The sequence below is a fragment of the Nanorana parkeri genome, unplaced genomic scaffold, assembly GCF_000935625.1.
Source record: "Nanorana parkeri isolate BGI_ZX_2015 unplaced genomic scaffold, ASM93562v1 scaffold1011, whole genome shotgun sequence".
Classification (NCBI taxonomy): Eukaryota; Metazoa; Chordata; class Amphibia; order Anura; family Dicroglossidae; genus Nanorana; species Nanorana parkeri.
In genome coordinates this window covers 359,149-377,956 of record NW_017307279.1, presented here as the reverse complement: position 1 = coordinate 377,956, position 18,808 = coordinate 359,149, and the positions used below count along the sequence as shown (strand labels likewise).

General features: G+C 42.0%; 1 protein-coding gene across 1 annotated transcript in view; it reads right to left on the bottom strand.

The window, feature by feature from the left end:
- Positions 1-8,046: 8,046 nt before the first annotated feature.
- Positions 8,047-18,808, bottom strand: part of FGD3 (FYVE, RhoGEF and PH domain containing 3) — a 186,819-nt gene continuing 176,057 nt past the window's right edge. Inside the window, exons 18-19 of the mRNA XM_018567127.1 lie at positions 15,256-15,396; positions 8,047-8,319 (exon numbers count right to left, since the gene is read on the bottom strand). Of these exons, the coding sequence (XP_018422629.1) occupies positions 8,095-8,319; positions 15,256-15,396 (366 nt within the window). The 3' untranslated portion in view covers positions 8,047-8,094. The remainder of the gene's footprint in view (positions 8,320-15,255; positions 15,397-18,808) is intronic.

Below are 18,808 nucleotides of genomic sequence, written 5' to 3'. Positions count from 1 at the left end.
GCTGGGATTTGTAGTCCTCTATAGCCGGTGCCATTCTGCATTGATTGCTGTATAATTTTACACTTTCCATTTCACTATATTGCACACCACACTTTTTTTTTTCTTATTTCCACCGCTCCAAGCTTGCTCCTATACTACAAACTAGTAGTCCATCACTGGAGCCATTTGTTTTGGAGCAGAGAGCCCGCACTGACCACCTGGTGGTCCGCATTGGCCACCTGAGAGCCTAATTAGGGAGCCACCTCTGCTGCACTGCTGCACACACACGCATCTGTGAAACTCTCTGGACCCCTGGTAAGGGCCCGCACAGCCCTCCTGAGACCCTTTAGACATCGGGCGGAGAACCCAGAGCAACAGAGTATGTAGCTTTATATTATTCTGCATTGCTGTGTGATGTATTGCTGGGATTTGTAGTCCTCTATAGCTGATGCTGTTCTGCATTGCTGTATAATGGTATTGCTGGGAATTGTAGTTCTCTATAGCTGTGGGTAGTCATTATTGCTGGGATTTATAGTCCGCTATAGCTGATGGTATTTTGCATTGTTGTGTAATGTATTGCTTGGAATTGTAGTTCTCTATAGCCAATGCCATTCTGCAATGCTGTACAATGTATTTCTGAGCTAGTGGCAGAACTACCAGGGTCGCAGCAGTCATGCATGCTCACAGCCCTGACGAGGCATCCCTCCACTACCAGTGTACTTTAAAATTCCTAAACTGATAAATACATTCACACTACTGTTAGATGGATGGCAAAAGTGGCAGACAGGGGCGGGGAGAAGGCGGGGGAAGAGGCAGAGAGGGAGGGGGGGCAAAGTTGCTGCACCATGGGCCTCTGGGTTGTACTTGCCCCCTGGGCTAAAAGTTGCCAGTCAGCCCCTGCTTATATATGTCTGGAGTTTAACTTTAACCTGTCTCATACATTTTCCGGTATTCATAAGTACTAAGAAATAAAAGTAAAAATAAAATCCAAAGACCACTTTTCATTTCTGAGTAGCCCAGCTTAGCTAATGGATGAATTGTTTGCCTGTTTAATCAGCTCAGATTTCCTCGAAGGAACCATAGAAGCAAATATGTTTGAATGCAATTCATTAGAACGGGTCAGGCAGCAGATTGAGGTGCAGCAAATAAATACTATCTCCCTTTAACTTCTGTCAGCGCCATTCTGCTGAGCGCAATGGAATTTTACTGACATTAATGAATGCTTTTCAAGACGATTACATAAACCCAAATTTCAGAGGGTGGGGGAGAAGAATGAAAGGTTTGTGCTTGTCATTCAAAAACTAGGTTAAAACCAATCAGCATGAGCCGCTTCTCCAGATAATGTTATCAAACAGCGGCTTCCTTATTCTAGATGACACCAGCAAATTGCCAGTGCAGAAAGTGCCCGAGGGAAGCGGGCCGCTATTAAACTGCAACGGTTAAAACCATTTAAGAGCTTACAGAAGCACAAATATCGGTTGTTTAATATGAACCCCTGAGTGATCTCTCAGAAGCTTCAATCAATTTGCAGAGCCCGAGCCATCACAATGTAAAAAGTTTTGACGAACTCAGGAAGTAAATGAGGAAAAAGTCAAAAGATTTGTCTTTAGGCTCAGAGAGGGTAGAAATAATGATTCATTGTTCTCTGATAAGTGAGTCTGAGTTCACTCAGGCGGCGGACTTCACCGACCTCTGAAAAGTAACCCGTGGCGGATCAATTTTCACAGGGCAGTTGACGGCTGGTCTACAGGCATGTGGCGATATTGCCACAACTCCATGCCAACAGATTGGCACATGTAGTGTGGTGGCATTGACTGCACAGGTCACATTTGGCAAGCAGCGCCACTCGGAAAATGCAACATGCAAAATCTGCAGCAGCATGTGTACTAAACTTAGCAGCCACCATGTTTGGTTTTAGGTGGGCTGTGAACGCAGATCAACCTCCTGATTTTACCACCCCTTCGCCACATGTGTAAACGAAGCCTAAGGGAGTAGTTCTAGAGCCCCTGAAGAAAAAAAGCAAAACAGTATCATTGTACATCTGTAGCCAGGGCTGTCCTGATGGTAATCACTCCCTGAGATGATTTTGTTCCAGGGGGATGCTGACAGAGAGTGCGAGGGGGTAGAAGGGCATTACTTGCAGCAGCTCTGTTTAACGTCCGGCCCAGCTCATTGACATCACTGGTTGCCAGGGGCTTGGTGGGACAAGCGTCCCACTCACCTCTAGGCAACCGGACACATCAATAACCTGGATAGGATGCCAGGCACAGTGTCCAAGGTTGCTAAGAGTTCTTAGCAACTCGGGACCCTGTGACCGCCCCAGCTCGCGGTATACTGAGACGCCGGAGCGGATCTCGACATCGATGTCGAGATCCGCCCAGCTGCGTGACTGACAGCTGGCTCTGCCTATCTAGAGGCAGAGCCAGTTGTCCCCGCCCCCTCCCCCATCCGTTCCGCCAGTCAGCGCTGGCAGATCGGAGCGGGGAGAGGGGAATCCAGCACCTCCCCCTGTCACGGCAGAGAGCCGTGGTAGGATCGAGAGGTGAGCGAACCCGGTATGTGTTCGCTCACTTCCCGATCTACTGAGCCGACCTGTGACAGTCTCATTGTCACAGGTCGGCTAGAACTATGAGGTGAGTGGAAATCACTCATCTCATAGTTCTCCTTTAAAGTCACCATTAGTTATGTCATTTTGATAAAAAAAATAAAAAAAAAATCTTGTAAGCTGATAACTTCCTTTGCTGCACTCATTTCATTTACATTGTTCTCAGCAATGCTTGAGGACTACTCCCCTCTGTGTGATGGTTAGGAGGAGAGGGGGAGGATATTGTAGCCCTGCCCTAGGGAGACAATGCTGCCCCTCCATAGCTACAGTACGGCAAGCGTTTTCACCTTAGGACAGAACGTGTGTTACTGAGGTCACAGGTGAAAATAAAGGAAAACAAAACAAAAAGAAAACTAACACAGCCACCACATCTAAAGACTGGTGAGCTGCAATATGTTATATTTTTGTTTTTGGATTTAGGTATACTTTAATCTTCTGTACCCTACTATACACCATTGCACATGTTCAGCTTAACCAGCTGTCCCAAAAGGATCCCCCTCTGTTCCTATTGCACCCACAGCATGCAAAATACATACATGGACAAAAGAAAAGGCCAGTATGGTCTAAACTGACAGCTGGAGGAGAGCTACAGAACCAGACCTGTCACTGACCTGCACTGTGCAAGAGAAATGAAAACTTCTATGCTCACATCCAGATGTTTTTCAGTCCTATTGTATTGTATGGGTGACGGGTCAATTTATAACATGATCGATAGAGAGATAAGCAAATGTGTGCCTGTTCTTTGAATGGACTGGGCTGAATAATCAAGGGAGTGTCACTGCAGTGGGGGAGAGTGGTGCACTGTAGTATGAGTCCATTGGTATCTACTGTTCTTGTGCACCCAACCTTAAGGCCTTCAAATAACTTAATGCTAATGACCCTCCTTCCCATGCTAAGTAAACCCCCCTGCACTTACCTTAGATCAGCGAGCCTATGGAGCCTGCACCATATTGGATGGCACTAAAGCTTAGACGTATACAGTCTTTGCATTCAAGCCTATGAGGAACTCAGTACACCTGGCACTCTGAACCCTGACATCTCCCTGTAACCCTGCACCACTGATTCTGAACCTCCTTGCCTCCAATCACTCTTTACACAGCACCCCAAATATCACAGCACCCCAGACCCTTTCCCAGCTAGCAGCTCTTCCATTGTATACTTCTCCACTGAACCCCTCATCCCTGTTCAATCCTTGTCACCATTGCAGGGACATTCAGAGAGGAGAAGAGATGAGCCTAGAGCTTCTGGATCCTTCCCACTTCATCTTGGTCCCTCTAGTGACATCACCTCTTAGATTGTAGGCCCTCCTTACCATCTTGTCTTGAATTGTATTGTGACTGTAATGTCTTCCTTATATTGTAAAGCGCTGCGCAAACTGCTGGCGCTATATAAATACTGTATTATAATAATAATCCCCTCCTCTCCAGTGCAGCCTTCAGATGCCAGTTAGTGATCTAGCCCCTGGGGACTCAGTGCACATTGGGGGACATTTATTAATTCTGTCACACAGCAAGGCAATGCTAAACAGGAGCAGTAAGGCAGATTGTGCAACAGATTTACCTCCCAACCATCCGGTTCCACAGACTGTCCCGGGATTTGAACTAAATCCTGGTGTCCTGCTGACCCACCCCATGTCCCAGTGCCAGGTGCTAGAACATACTGCTACCTATAAACTGCTGACACTGCTCAGCAATAGAACAGCAGGTACTGTGGAGGACACCCCCAATACAACACCCAGCTAGACATGTGCACTGGCAACAAATTTGTTTAGTTTCGTTTTGTTTTGATTCGGATTTTGCGTTATTTCTTTTTTTGGGATTCGGGTTTGAAAGTCAATTTGTTTTGGAATTCGGACGAAATTCCTTAGCGGTAGTCTGTACGAATTTTCATTTGCTGTTCTTATTCGTTTCGTTGCAGCAAAGTGACATTAAAAATGTTTTTTTTCTTGTCACTTTGCTGCAACGAAAATTCGTCTACAAACGAAAATGCGTACAGACTACCGCTGAAATGTCGTTTTCGGAAATTCGGATTTGTTTTCATTTGTAATTTCTGTTATTCGGAAATTCATCCAAAAAAAATATTTTTCCGAAACAATTCGCACATGTCTACACCCAGCTCATTAACTGTTAAAACTTCATTAAAAGTCCCACCACCTGACCACTTATAGGCTAGAGATCGCCACTACTCACTTCCAGTTATGAAGAGTGAAGGGAGTCCTTCAGCTGGCCTCCTTGTTATTATAAGAATGTTTATTTTTTCTGTGTCCATCATTAATCTGTTACCCGTCACTGTATTTTTTCACCATTGTGTTGCTTTCCTGGGACCAGAAGATATGGTGCTGGCAGTTTGTATAGCCCTTCAGTCCTGCTTCCATGACTTTGTTTAATAGATTTATGAGGCTGACCCCTGTCCTTTGTGTAATAGACTGATCCGTACAAAGACAGGGAATAAGTTATTGCTTTGTGCCTCAGCTCTTCATGTATATAGAAATTTGTTTATTCTAGAGATCTTTGCTTCATAAAGAAAATAATGCTTTCACATTTGTGCGTCTAAATATTGTGCTCCGTTACTGGATTGGTCCTTTAACTGATAAACAATTATTTTCATCATAGCAAAGCAATTATGGAGTATTTTTGGGTACAAGGACTGCAGACTGTGTACAGTGTTCTTTCAACCATACTCCTTTAAGCCACGCCCATTAACCAGTGCAATTTAGCCATACCCATTTTGAGCCTCGTGCACACCCATATCTTCTTCACGCCAAAGTGTTCCTCTTTCTCAAGCTACAAAGTTGGGAGGCATGGATTAACTGCAAAGGTTACAGCTCGTATCATAAATTCCTCCCGGAGCTGCTCTAAAGTAGAGATGCAGTGACATCTATAATACTATAATATTTGCACCGTCAGGGCCAGATTTCTATATTCACAGCATAGGCTGTAGCGTAGAGCGGTAGGGCTAACAGCACACATTATTTTGCTGACACATTTTCATGTATAATAAATCCAAACTGCTACCCTGCCTGCCAGGTCCATCCAACTGGGATCTTATTTTTGCTGTCCTTACATACACATTTCAGGGATCTGCCTCTTCAACAGGGGTATGAGCTTAATATAAGTGACTTGCAGGATTTTCTAATTGGTTGGACATCTGTTATTCAGATTTGTAATTATTTGTTATGGATCCTTGGGATGCACTTTCAATCTAGAATTTATTAAACATATACTTAGTACAAAAAAAAAAAAAGACAGACATCCTCAATTCAATACCAAGATCCCTATTCTGAATACTTACTGAAATTCCAGTATAAAATGCAAGCAGGAATACCAAAGGGACACATTTCTATCAGATGGTATTAATGATGTTTAATTAAAGGATTCACCAGACACTACACTGGGGCGGTAGATGGGTCATTATGAAAGGAACGTTTCTCCAACTTTATATTTAAACACAATCTTATCAGAAAAAGAGAATATTCCCTGTTTGAAGTAAACTTTTTATATCAAGATCTGTATACCTATCATTTCATTCTGTAGCAATCCTGTGCATCAAGCACGTTTTACAAAAGTAAAGCATAGAACTGATTCTGTTGCCTTATGATATCCTAAAATATCACTTAAAAATACACAGCTTTCCTGCCCAACCAGCTGAGTCAAATAATTTTGTCACCATTGACCTGGTACATGTGCAACATCTGATCAAGCCTATGAATCTACACTATATGGACAAAGGTTTGTGGACACCTGACCATTACAACGGTTTTATGAATAAAAGAACCGCCACTCCAAATTATTGGGTTCAGGTGTTTCAAGTAAAGTGTACTGGTGATGTTACAGAATATAAAAACAATTTAGATAATTGTGCGTTTCAAACCTTGTGCCAACAGTTTGGAGAAGGCCTTCTCTGTTACAGTATTATTGTGGCTCTTTCCACAAAGCTAAGTCCACAAAGATATAATTTAACAAGTTTGTTGTGTGTGAACTTGAGTGGCCTGCACAGAACCCTGAACTTAGCTTTGGGATGAATTTGTATACCAATTGTAAGCCGTGTTCTCATCCAAAATCGGTACCTGACCTTACAAATGCTCTTCTGGCTGAATGGCTTCCTTAGGACTGTTACAGATGGGGAATCCAGGTAAGGGGTGTGCTCCTTATTAATGCCTATGGTTATGGAATGAGATGTCCAACAAGCTTGTATAGGTGTGATGGTCAAGTGTACACCTTCTTTTCTCCTTACTGGAGATTTCCAACTTCAGCCTTTGGCCTCTCTTTATAATTCGATCATGCACCCTCCTGAACATTCACTAATAAATGATTTCTTCCCATTCTGTAGCTGCACTACATGAAACATTGCATGCAGAAAGATATAGAGAGGCTGAAATGCTGCACAGTGGTACTGTGAAAGCCTCTGTGAACCTTATGTTAGAGGTTATCTGTGACTCTCCCGTAATTATGCATAATGAAGAATCCATCAGTGGAAAACTACACAATTATCAAAGACATTTTGCGCCACATGACACCATTATCAAACAACTGGAATCTCCAAGAGTTACAAGAGGTCAGTTTGTGAAAGATCAAGCTTGAGGAACGTTGACCCTTAAAAAGCATAAAGGGTAAAACGATGGCAAATTCACCATGTGCTAAACTTTTTATTAGCTTATTTTTCTTTTTAAAATGTCTGAAAATATGTATGTAACATTATTTACAAATCATAAATAAAAACACAGGGTTAACAAGAATAACAATTAAAAAAACGTATGTTCCCAGCAGTGCTAAAAAGTTGTTTCAAAGACTTTTTAAAAAATGGGTCTACAGCCATTTAAACATGCAGAAGGTGCTTCATCTGGGGTCTCTTCACATATGGAGTATATGGATTTTTCTGGTACAAGTTGCTTAATACTTCACATAAATACAACACTTGATTAACTTTTTTTTCCCCCATCACTATCGGTAAACAACATGCCAAATGGGTAGACACAATCCTGATTGCAATATTCAATATCGGACAGTTACAACAAAAATGGCTGTTACTTTCGGGCATCCGAGAGGTTAGCAGTGTAGGAATGATCAATAGCTGCACGAGTTTAAGTGCAGTTTCATTTTTGCTCTGGTGAGGTCCACGGTATTGTAATCGCATGACCGCAGTCATGTGATCTTTCCACTCTGGGCAAGTAATAGTTGACAGTCATTCAACTTTTCACAGATACATTCTGCACTAAACAGGATTTAGACTTTGCTTTCTCAAATACACATATACAAAACAGTAGACGGAAGAAATGTTGTGCTATAACTGCAGTGTCGAGACTGCAAGAAAGATCTGCCTGTTTGGAGGCACGGGACACAGGTTACGTATTGTACACAAGTACAAATATGAAAATTTACAGAAAATGGGGAACACCACAGATGTTAATATGTAGACATGAGCATGTCAGGAAAGTTACTTGGTTGTCAAACTTCATAGACTTTTTTATTTTCTTGAAGAAACGTCTGTTACAAGTTTCGGAATGTGGAAATTTAGGCATTCTCAAGACATTCCACCTCCTCTGTCATTTCCCCTTTAGATGCTCGACTTAGAAGCCCCATCCATTTCATCAGCAGTTCTTCATCTTCCACACTAAAATACAAAGTTTGCTGGGATTGGCTTAATTTAAACACATGCTTTAAGTCCACCTTTTCGCTGGTACTTGGTAAACCAACATCGTATCCTGGCAGAGGTATAGCACGTTGAGGTCGGACATCCTGTAAGTAAAGAAGGACATTTAGAAATATTATTATTATATGGTATTTATACTACTAGTGCAGATTATTCATTACCCTATGTTGCTCAACTCTTTCCCGACCCGGCTCATTTTGTACCTTCACGACCAAACAGATCCTGGTCATGAAGCTTTCCTTTTCTTACTTATTTTGGCAGCTAAAATGCATGCGAGCACAGAGTAGCATCTGTCTGTCTGCCCCTTGACAATAAAGACAAGGGGAAGCCAATTTTTTGCAACACTGCTTTGTCAGGTGATCACTCTCACAATTTAGTGATCACCAACTGGGAACCAATGTGTTTAGTTCTCCTGACTATTTACTTTAATTATAACCATTAATGACTATCACTATTATGCATATGAATGTACACACGCACAGTTTCCACTCCCGTATACAAGTGCCTATGAATAGTAGGGTAAACACAAGCAATTGTGGATGCCTTTGTATGTACTTTATAGGGTTAAAAACAGCCAATGATGTGGGAATGCATGTCAAATGAATACATAGATCTATGTTGGCTGTTCATTAAGGGGTTAAAAAAATAGATTACTTTCTGTGACTTATGTACGCCTATTCTTCATGTTGGGAGAGTATATAGCCTGGAAGCAGTACTGTAGCACTCACAAGACAGTAACATACAAAGGCTCCAGCTCACATTGGGGCCAATGTATGAATTGTCATTGCTGCAGACAACTAATTAGAACATTATCATACTTTTGTTGTTTGATGCTTTAAAAGCGCCAACCATCAAGCGAAAGGCTTGCATTCCGCTAAGCCTTTGAAGCAAAGGTTAGTGCCATAAGATCAGCCTTTAAAAGCTGCCATGAATTGTCTTCTGTGACATCTTATACATGTCTGTAGATGGGCCTGTGATCAGTGAAAATGTGCATGATAATATAAGTCACCTCTCTATATTAGCATCCAGTGGCGTATTGTCTACTGGGTTGATCATCAGGCAAATTATTTTTTCTACCTGCCCCTAAGCCACTGCATTGTAAACACCCCCACCCCCACATCAATGGTGTCATCTCACACACTTGGGTGGGCAAAAAACAGCTACAGGATGACAGAACCTCTTGGCTTTAAAGGAGAACTATGGGGTCAGGGCTTTTCCCCATAGTTCTCCTTAGGGTAACGGGAGGACACAAACTAGCGTCCTCCCGTCCCCCTAAGCTCAGTATACCGCGGTATACTGAGACGCCGCAGCAGGAGCGGATCCCGACATCGATGTCGAGATCCGCCCAGCTGCGTGAGTGACAGCTGGCTCTGCTTATCTAGAGGCAGAGCCAGCTGTGCCCGCCCCCGCCCCGTCCGTTCCGCCAGTCAGCGCTGGTGGATCGGAGCGGGGAGGGGGAAATCCATGACAGTCTCATTGTCACAGGTCAGCTAGAACTATGAGGTGAGTGAAAAGCACTCACCTCATAGTTCTCCTTTAAGGAAATCACATCAAAGAGTTACCATTTCTAGTGTAGAGCTATAGGCGCATGCTGTGCACTATCACATGAAAAGTTTTCATAGTGAAGGGCTAGAACATCCAGTATGTCTCTTGGTTTGCAGTATTAGCAGTAAACTGGTATTATTGTAAGGCTTTAAGCAAAGACTGATTTGTGGTTTGAACATTCAGCCCATGTAATCCTTGCTGACCTGGAGCCAGACCCACATGGCTTCCCTAGAAATCCAGGCCGATATACTTGGAATTGGCTTGCACCTTTTACAACACCTAACCAGATATTCCTATCTGATATAAAACATTTTTACAAGCATGCTTTACAACCAGTTCCATAAAATATGTTCTGGCTCTGACTAATTACTGTTACCATACAGTAGTGCTTGCAATCATTTAAGGGATCGCAGGGTTGTCAAAATAAAAGTGAGTACTATGGAATACGCTCCATAATGATGAATCACCTTCATCCTCATGTATTTGTGTGCATCGACAATGAAGGGGTCAGTCAGTTTTATGAGGATGGGAAATGACAAGAAGAGAAAATAATACACAGAAAGATAAAAAGCATCATAAAAAGCAGAGACAATATGACACTGAAAAGATCTGAGGGTTCGGAACGGTTGGCAGATAAATTATTTTTACTTTCCCGGTACAGGCTTATAAATCTACATTATCCCCATCCTTCATGGCTTTTGTGATCAGGCTATAATGGAAACACGTAGATTTGTTACCTGACAGTTGCTGCACCAAATCACAGTTCAGTTTAATGGAAATGTAAGTGAACAAGAGCCTTATAATGAATATAGTGTTCAAAAGTGTTTACTCCATAATAGAAATCAAAGTTAACAAGCCAAGGTGTTTCGGGGGGCTAAAAAGTGTATCCCCTTCTTCAGGGCTTAAATGCTGTATAGGGTGGAGGAAAAAAAAACTCCTATTCTGTCATGTACTTTTCCGAGTGCAGAAGGAAATATACCATTTTTAATCCTGTGCTGTAACCAAGGGCTTCGATATTCACTTATCTTTGCACATACTTCATGACATCTACACATAACAGAAAATAACATTTCAGAAACACCCATTGGGAAATTGCAACTCTCCCTGCACCTCTCAACCTACTGCATGGTGTTTGGCTTGAAACTCAGGAGGTAAATCTTAAAAATGCATATAAATACCTAAATTATGAACAAAGATGCATTTTATTTGTGTATCACTCGGCTGTAGATCCTCAAATCATCTCGGAATTGGTGCTGACACTGTCCTTCCTTCTGGAGGGTGTCTACTTTTGTTTCCTATGGTCCCTGTGTGTGTTGTAAAGTAGCCACCGCTCCAAGCTCACTCCTGTAATGGACTACAACCTTACATTTGGTTTACTAATTTGTATTGAGATTGTCGTCCATCACGGGAGCGAACTTGAAGTGGTGGCAACTTAACAACACACACAGGGACCATGGGGAACAAAAGTGTCACTTTAGCATTATTTTGGCCTGTTTCCTACAAACAGTGGCGAATAACAAAGCTCCTGTTTATTGGAGATGTTCCTAGAACACTAGTTGGAAGGTGGAAGAGTCTTACCGAGTCAGTCAGAAAGAGAAGACCTATTCTTAGGACATGTGAGATAGATAAGCCCACCATGTGTGCATGGTCGGGGACCATGTACTCCCAGGGACTTCTCGTAACTGAAAGTTGACTTAAAATTAGGGATGCACTGATACTAGTACCGATACCCATCAAAGTCTGTTCTAATGATTTTAAGTAGCGATGCACCGATAACAATCCTGATTTCATGTCTACCCCGGTTACTTATACTTTTCACGTCACGCTCAGGGCTGGATTTCCCACAAGGCCACCAAGGCTTGGCCTCAGGGCAGCAGGGAGTAGAGGGGCAGCAGAGGTGTGGAATACCTATCGCCCAACACCCGGGATATGCAGTTCGGGTGCCGGATGCCGAAATCACTTGTAATTAGCCTGCTCGTCCATCCTCCCCTGCCACCCCCCCTCTATAGCCCGCCCCCACCTCTAGCTGCCTCTCACCCGCTGGCCGCCTCCCTCCCACCTGTGGTTTTCAGGGGTCCCCGGCAAGGTAGTTCAGGATGTAGAGTGGAGAACGTTCGTTCAATAAAGAGAACCGGTCACCTCCAAATGCTATCACACAGGGCGTGTTAGCTACTGTGTGATAGCAATAAAGTTAAGTGAAAATAAATTTTAAAAAAAGTAAAAGGCGATAAGAAATAAATGTAAAAAGTGATAAAAAAATTAAAACCAAACCTGCGCGGGTTGGCGGGGAGGGGGGTGCATTGAGGAACCAGCAGAGAGAGTAAATCCAGCCCTGGTCATGCTAAGGCTTTTAGGCCTGACTGTATCTTCATGGGACACTTCTGTGGTTAAATAGGCACCAACAAAATGCAGTGGTAACAGTTTCCTACCATGGGTTAAAGTGCAACTGGAGCCAAAACGTTTCTTTTTTTTTAAAGTTTTGGAAAGAGTAGAGAGGGATTAGAACACCTGTCAGGTCTTTCTTGCCATCTATGTTCCGGTTAGGGAGATTCACCTCTCTTTTTGTCCTGGTGACCATTATTAGTGAAAGAAAATCCCAAATGTTGGGTGGCCATTAGAACAGGTATAGATTCAGTGACCCTGCTGACCACCAGTAGTTTCCCTGTCTTTGGAGGGATTTTCTTCTCACTTCTGGTTGTGGCTATTGGATAGGAAGTGAAGGGAAAATAGGGGTTATAACCCTCCCTTACTTTCAGACTATTCCGTTCCACTTTTTTATTTTTGTATTCAATGCTCTATTGATTTTTTTCAAACTTTAACAATCATTATAAGTGCTCTTATATAACAATGCGGACAAACCATTTGTAGAGAAGGTTTTTAGGGGGGAAGAATGAATAGAAAAACAACCAAAATTGAAAAGATAACCTTTATATTCTAGGTTTCATTTTTAATATGGGTTAAAAACTTAAACAAAGGAAAAAAAATATGATACAACTTTTTTTCTTTACATTTCAATATAAAACGTAACAACCTATGTCTGCACAAGCAGAAGTTACAGCGTGATAAAATGTTAATCCATTTCAGATGCAGCTGTATAACAAACATTCTCATGTACTTCTTATTTTGAAAAGTACATTAGGGCAAGTCACACGTTTTATTCTTCCATCGGCAGAAGTGGCGTTTATATGATCACCTTGAGAAGCATGCATATTGAAGAGCTGAAACGCGTGAAAATAATTTGTACGCCTCGTCTCGCATTCTTGTTTGGAGGGAACATAAAGTTTATGATTGCTGAGCACTGGAGAGACTCTAACTATAGTGTGTAGGTTACAGGCAGGATCATTAAGCTGCTATTTTTTGAAGATATAATATTTATCTTGGTATAGAATAAAAAGCCAGATGGTTTGGAGTACTCAAACTATTATGAACACCTTTATATACCTATATAAAATGCGTGTGCGTGTTTATGTCAACATCAAAGATAGATTTCCGTTAAAGCTATTTCCAAGGTAAAGACAGTCCTGAGCAGATAAACAGGTGATGGACACGGGCAGGGCCAGGTGGTAAACTGGAATTCCAAAAAGTTTTGGATAGGCTGGAAAGGGGTTAGAAGTAGGGATGCACTGAAATTTCGGCCGCCGAAACAAATCGTCCGAAAATGGCACTTTTGGCAAAATGCCGAAAGTGCCATTTTCCAGCTGAAATTGCGGCGCATTCCTAGTTTCTCCCCTCCCTGCTGGGTGCTGCTCTGTCCCCCCTTTGACACAGCGCAGCATCCAGCGGGGAGGAGAGAAACTGTCACAGGAGGCCGAGCGGTGCGGGGGAGGAGAGCACTGTGCGCTCAGCCTCCTGTGACAGATTAGGAGAGCAGGGTGTGGCCAGAGACAGCTGTCACAGGAGGCCGGGCCAGCAGTTCGGGGAAGGCGTCAGCTGTCAGAGGATATCTAGCTCTCTTCCCCGCAACGCCTGTGACAGCGAGTCAGGATGGAGAGCGGGTCCAAACACTCAGCGATCAGTGATCGCTGACTACTTGTAAATGATTGAGGACAGGGTATGTTCACTGTACATCACTTCCTGTTCATTCACGATTCTGGACATAGTATGTTTACCATCACCTCATGTTATGAATGGACAGGAACAGTATAGAGGATTCCTGTTCGTTTATAACAGGGGCTGCAGAAAAAGAGATTGATGACTCTGTATCCCATCATACACCCCCAGCTCTGGGACTGTTCCCTGGTGTAGGAGGCACCTTATTTAAAAACCTTTAAAATGTTTCAGTACCTCTGAGCTTGTGATAGCATTTCCTGTTATGGTTGTCTGTTTGTTCCTTTTGAAAGTCTGCTGAATTACTGTTGGGAGGGGGAGCAGAGCTGCTCTGAGAAGGACTTCAGTGCTTCTGTTGTGAAATTTAAGAATGAATTGCTCCAATGGTTGCTGCTACAGAGGCCAGTGACAGCTTACTTTAAAACTTATTTACAGCTTGTTAAAACTATTTAAATACTTAAATGTATATATCCTGGCCACAGGTTTTCCTTAAATAAAATAAATTAAAGATTTTACAAGTTGAGTGGGATCACATTTTAAAGTAAACCTGTATTGGAAGAAATACACGGGCTTTTTATGATACCACTTTTTTTAATCTTAGTACTTTCTTATACTCTTACCTGAAACAAGAAAGGAAGCTATAAAATCCTAATCCATTTGCTTTTTCCCGACTCAAAGGGTCACCATAACAGGCAAGTAACTGGCACAGTGTTTCTCGACCTTTTTTCAAAGTCGTGGCACCCTTTAAAAGTATGCAAAACCTCGAGGAACCCCAGTCTAAAATGTTAGCTTTTAGACGTGACCCCTCCCCCCCTCCCCCATTAACATCAGAACCACCCTTTGCATTACTAACCCCCCTTCACATCAGAAGCCCCCCTTTCATATCAGAGTCCCCCCTTTTAACATCAAAGTTCCCCTTTAACATCAGAAGCCCCACTACCACAACATTTTGAGGCACCTTTAAGGAGGACAGGAGGCACACCAGTGTGCCACAGCATGCTGGTTGAGAAAAGCGAAACTACATAATCTCACAAGATCTCAAGGAAAGGCATTTTTCCCTTGAGATGATGTGCATGGTCATATGTCCTAGTCACATGTTCCAGAGTTCCAGGAAGTAAAGGGAGATATAGCAATCTGCCCTTAGTATAAATGGCCACTGTCAGCAGAATGGGGAGGAAAAGAAAAATAAGGTATGCAAAGAATACAAAGCCGGCAATTATCTAGAAGTATGTTTTTGTAGATTGTTATAACTAAATATTTCTAAAGGCACCTTTGTTGTCATTTTAAAGATATGTGTAAAGTTCCTCTGTAAAGTAGGCAGCTTCTTCGTCTACTGGCAGATATATCAGTTTTGGGTGGATTGACTTGAGCATTGATTCTAAAGGCACTGAGTCCAAGATAAATCCATGTCTGACCAGTGAGTCTCTTACCTGAGTGGAGCCCTGGAGATACATAACAAGAGGTTCATTCTTGGGGACACAAGCCCACATTTTGTACCACGTCTTCCCTTTTTCCAGGAAAAGGATGCCGCTGCTCATGACGCTGCTTTCTGGAGACAAGGAAATTTGCCTCTGAAACAAAGAAAAACAGACTGCTCTGTAAGCGCTTGCCAGGGCAATAAATTTAATGTCCATAAAACCGGTCTCTTACCAATTTTATAATGCTATTAATTAATGTGCTACATTGATCCGTATTAAACTCTCTCGCTGCAGGATTAAATCAAGTGGTCATTTCAGTGACATGGTTAATTATAAAAGAACAGACTGCAATAAAGTAACAGTGCTTACCCATGCCTTGCATTATAATAAAACTATGCGATAATGAAAAAGCTCAACATAAATCAATATAACAAACAACAACCATATATTACAATCCAACTTTGGGCAGTTTGTAGACTGAGGCAGTAAAAAAAAAATTGAAATGCGATGCTTACTTTTATTTTTGCTTTAAAGAGCAACTCAGGTTCTGTTGGAACTGGATATGGAATGGATATGGCATATAGAAAGGCAATAAAAGCCATTTTATTAACGTGAAAGCTAAACTCCAGGCAGTACAGTAAAATACACCAGAATATAGTAAAATACACAAATGAATGCAGCTCTGTATTTATTAAAGGATCGCAACATTTATTTTTCAAATGCAAGCAATAGGTACCTGAATTTGACCTGATATTAGCCTCTTGCACCCCCTGTATAGGGGATAGACTGGAAGAGGAGAAGCAGCAAAATAAGTCATTTAGTTGTGTTCATGCGTTCACAAAGAACATGCTGATAGGAGGAGGGAACAAAGTGACAGACAGATGAGCTAATCAGTATGCTACTTCTCTTATCCATGTCCAGTTGCTGGATTGTGGAAGGGGCAAGAACTCTTACTTAACTGCAGCAGAGGAAAATCAGGCCCCCTGCCCTACCAGACAGGACTGTGTTTTGTGGCAGAGTTGTGTAACTCTGAGGACTAGATGTACAGAATTTGCAGGAAAAACAGCTCCTTCATATGTTTTTCATCTGTGCATTTACACTGAGTTTAGCTTTAAACTATACCTAAAAGCAAAACCTTTTTTGCATTTTAGATAAGAGCAGGGAATGTTCAAACCTTGGTTCGTTTTCTGCCGACTGTGTCCTATTAAGGAGATTCCCCTTCACGTCTTGCTCTGTAGATACAATGTAAATTCTCCCAACTGAGGGACATTACCTGTCCATTGGCACTATATTGTCTGCTACATTATGGACATATGCATAGTGTACGTTGGTTAATGTCCATGTACTGCTGTTTTGGCTTTTGTTTGTTACTAGCTGACTTATTGCTATGAACACATCATGTTGGCTTTGGAATTTCAACTTTGAGATGTTAACAAAAACTGTCTTCTCTCTGTCTTTTCTACCACCAAAGTAAAGTCACATTTTCTACACTGCACCAGTAAGTAGCAATGGGACATTGTATGAGGGTTTTCCAAGAGTTTACATCCCCCTGCTCATGTAACTGGCTCATATGTTCTGAGAGTACTATGGACAGAGGTTGAAATCAATTTATATATACAGTAGACTTTGTCTATGGGCTCGGCTAAATGTCCCAGTGTAATAAAATGTCTAATAACCAACCCTCCTAAAGCTAAACCTTTAAACTTTAAGAGGTAAATTAATTAAAGGGATTTAAAGGTTCTCTGATTAGATGCTTGTGCAGTATTTAAGTGCTTACATCAAAAGCCAGGTATACATGGTTCTATTTTTTTCATTCAACCCGCGGGCTGAACGAAAAAAATTAAACAGATTCCTCCATAAACACTTATAAACCTTTCCTGGTCGCTGCCAGAATACTTGAACAGAGCTAGTAGCTGATTGTGTTATGGAATCTCATGCCTTCTGATGGAGCAACAAAAGTCTCAAACCCAGTGTGATACTCCTCATGACGATGCTGCGAGTTGGGAAACCTAGTACTTAGCTGTAGAACTCTTGCTACCATCTCCTCCAAAAGGGAATATGCCTTTAGAGTGGACCGACCCTTTAAACTCGGCTGTTTGGCTGAAAGATGTATGTGACTTGGTTACTGAATCATCAATAATTGAACTATGCACCATTTTTTGGCAAACAGCCCTACTCCTCCTACATTCAGAATGCTTTGTCATAACCTGTCGACATTTACATTTTTAATGTTCCCAGCAAAAAGTGTAAAATGTGCCAATTTAAAGAAAATTAGTATAACTCTTTTTGCTGAAAATGCCTTCAGGGCACATTTGGAAGTTTAGAGTCATCATGTGCAAGATAAAACCCTTCTTTTCTCCATTACGAACTTTGTTGGAAATCTTATTCTAAAGTAAGCTGTTAAAAGTGGTTATCACTTCAACCTGAAGTTGTTTGTTAAACCTCTAAAAGCACTGACTGTCAAGGCTACACTATAAAAATGTGCAAGCAGAGTGAATGATGGCTTTGAAGATGTTTGTTAAGAAGTCTGTTTATACATATCACAGTTGATCTAAAGAGCTGAGTTGCTGACAAAATTCCATTAAATGTTTGACAGACCATCAGCAGCAGTGCAGATGCTGACAAGATCCAGTATCAAACTGGGTCATCGCCTAACCATGAATATTGGACATTGCAAGTGAACTGCAGCACCCAACAAGGTAAGAATGGTCCTTAAGATTTCCACTTAGTTAGAGGTTACAGTCAATAGATGGAGTTAAAAGCCAAACTTCCGGTTCAGGATCACTCCCGTCCATTTGCGCTCCTCTCCCCATTGGAGTGTTTTTACCATACAAAAAAAACAAACAGTACATATACTGTATATATATATATCTATCTATAGATATATCTATAGATAGATATATCTATAGATAGATATATCGATAGATCTATAGATATATAATTTTTTTTCAAGGTGTCCTTGGTCCGAGTTCATGGGGGGAGAATGCAGCCCCTTGACACCCCGGGCTTACAGAAAGCGAGTTGAATGATACTGGGCATCATTCTACCTGGAAGAGAACTGGCACCGGATCAGTAAGTAGGCGAGTCTGCCAAGGACGGTGTTGGAGACAGGGTTATTTTTCATCTTTACAGAAGGCTGGGCAGTGCTTTATTTATTTATATTTTTCCAAGCTGGACTTTTGCGTTAAAGCTGAACTGGGAAAATGAAACAACTACCCTTATGGTGAGGCTACCCCAGCACTGCAAGGATTAAATGCTAGTTTTTAGGAATCCATTAAAAAGCACATTTACTTACCTAGGCCTTCACTCCCCCCAGCAGCTGGCGCCTTCCTCTTCACTCTGATGTTCCGGGTTGTGGGTGAGTCATCAGCATCATCACTTACAATGCAGGACTGCTGGTCCTGCATTGTATGTGATGTCAGAATGGGGCCACCAGAAGAGGTGCCAAAAAGCATGAAGGAATGAAGGATAAGGTGGTGTGTGGGGAATTTTTTTTCCTCCAGAGTTCAGCTTTAAAGGTTTGGGTTGGGGGGGGGGGGAGGTTAAAATATAAAGGGTCACGTTT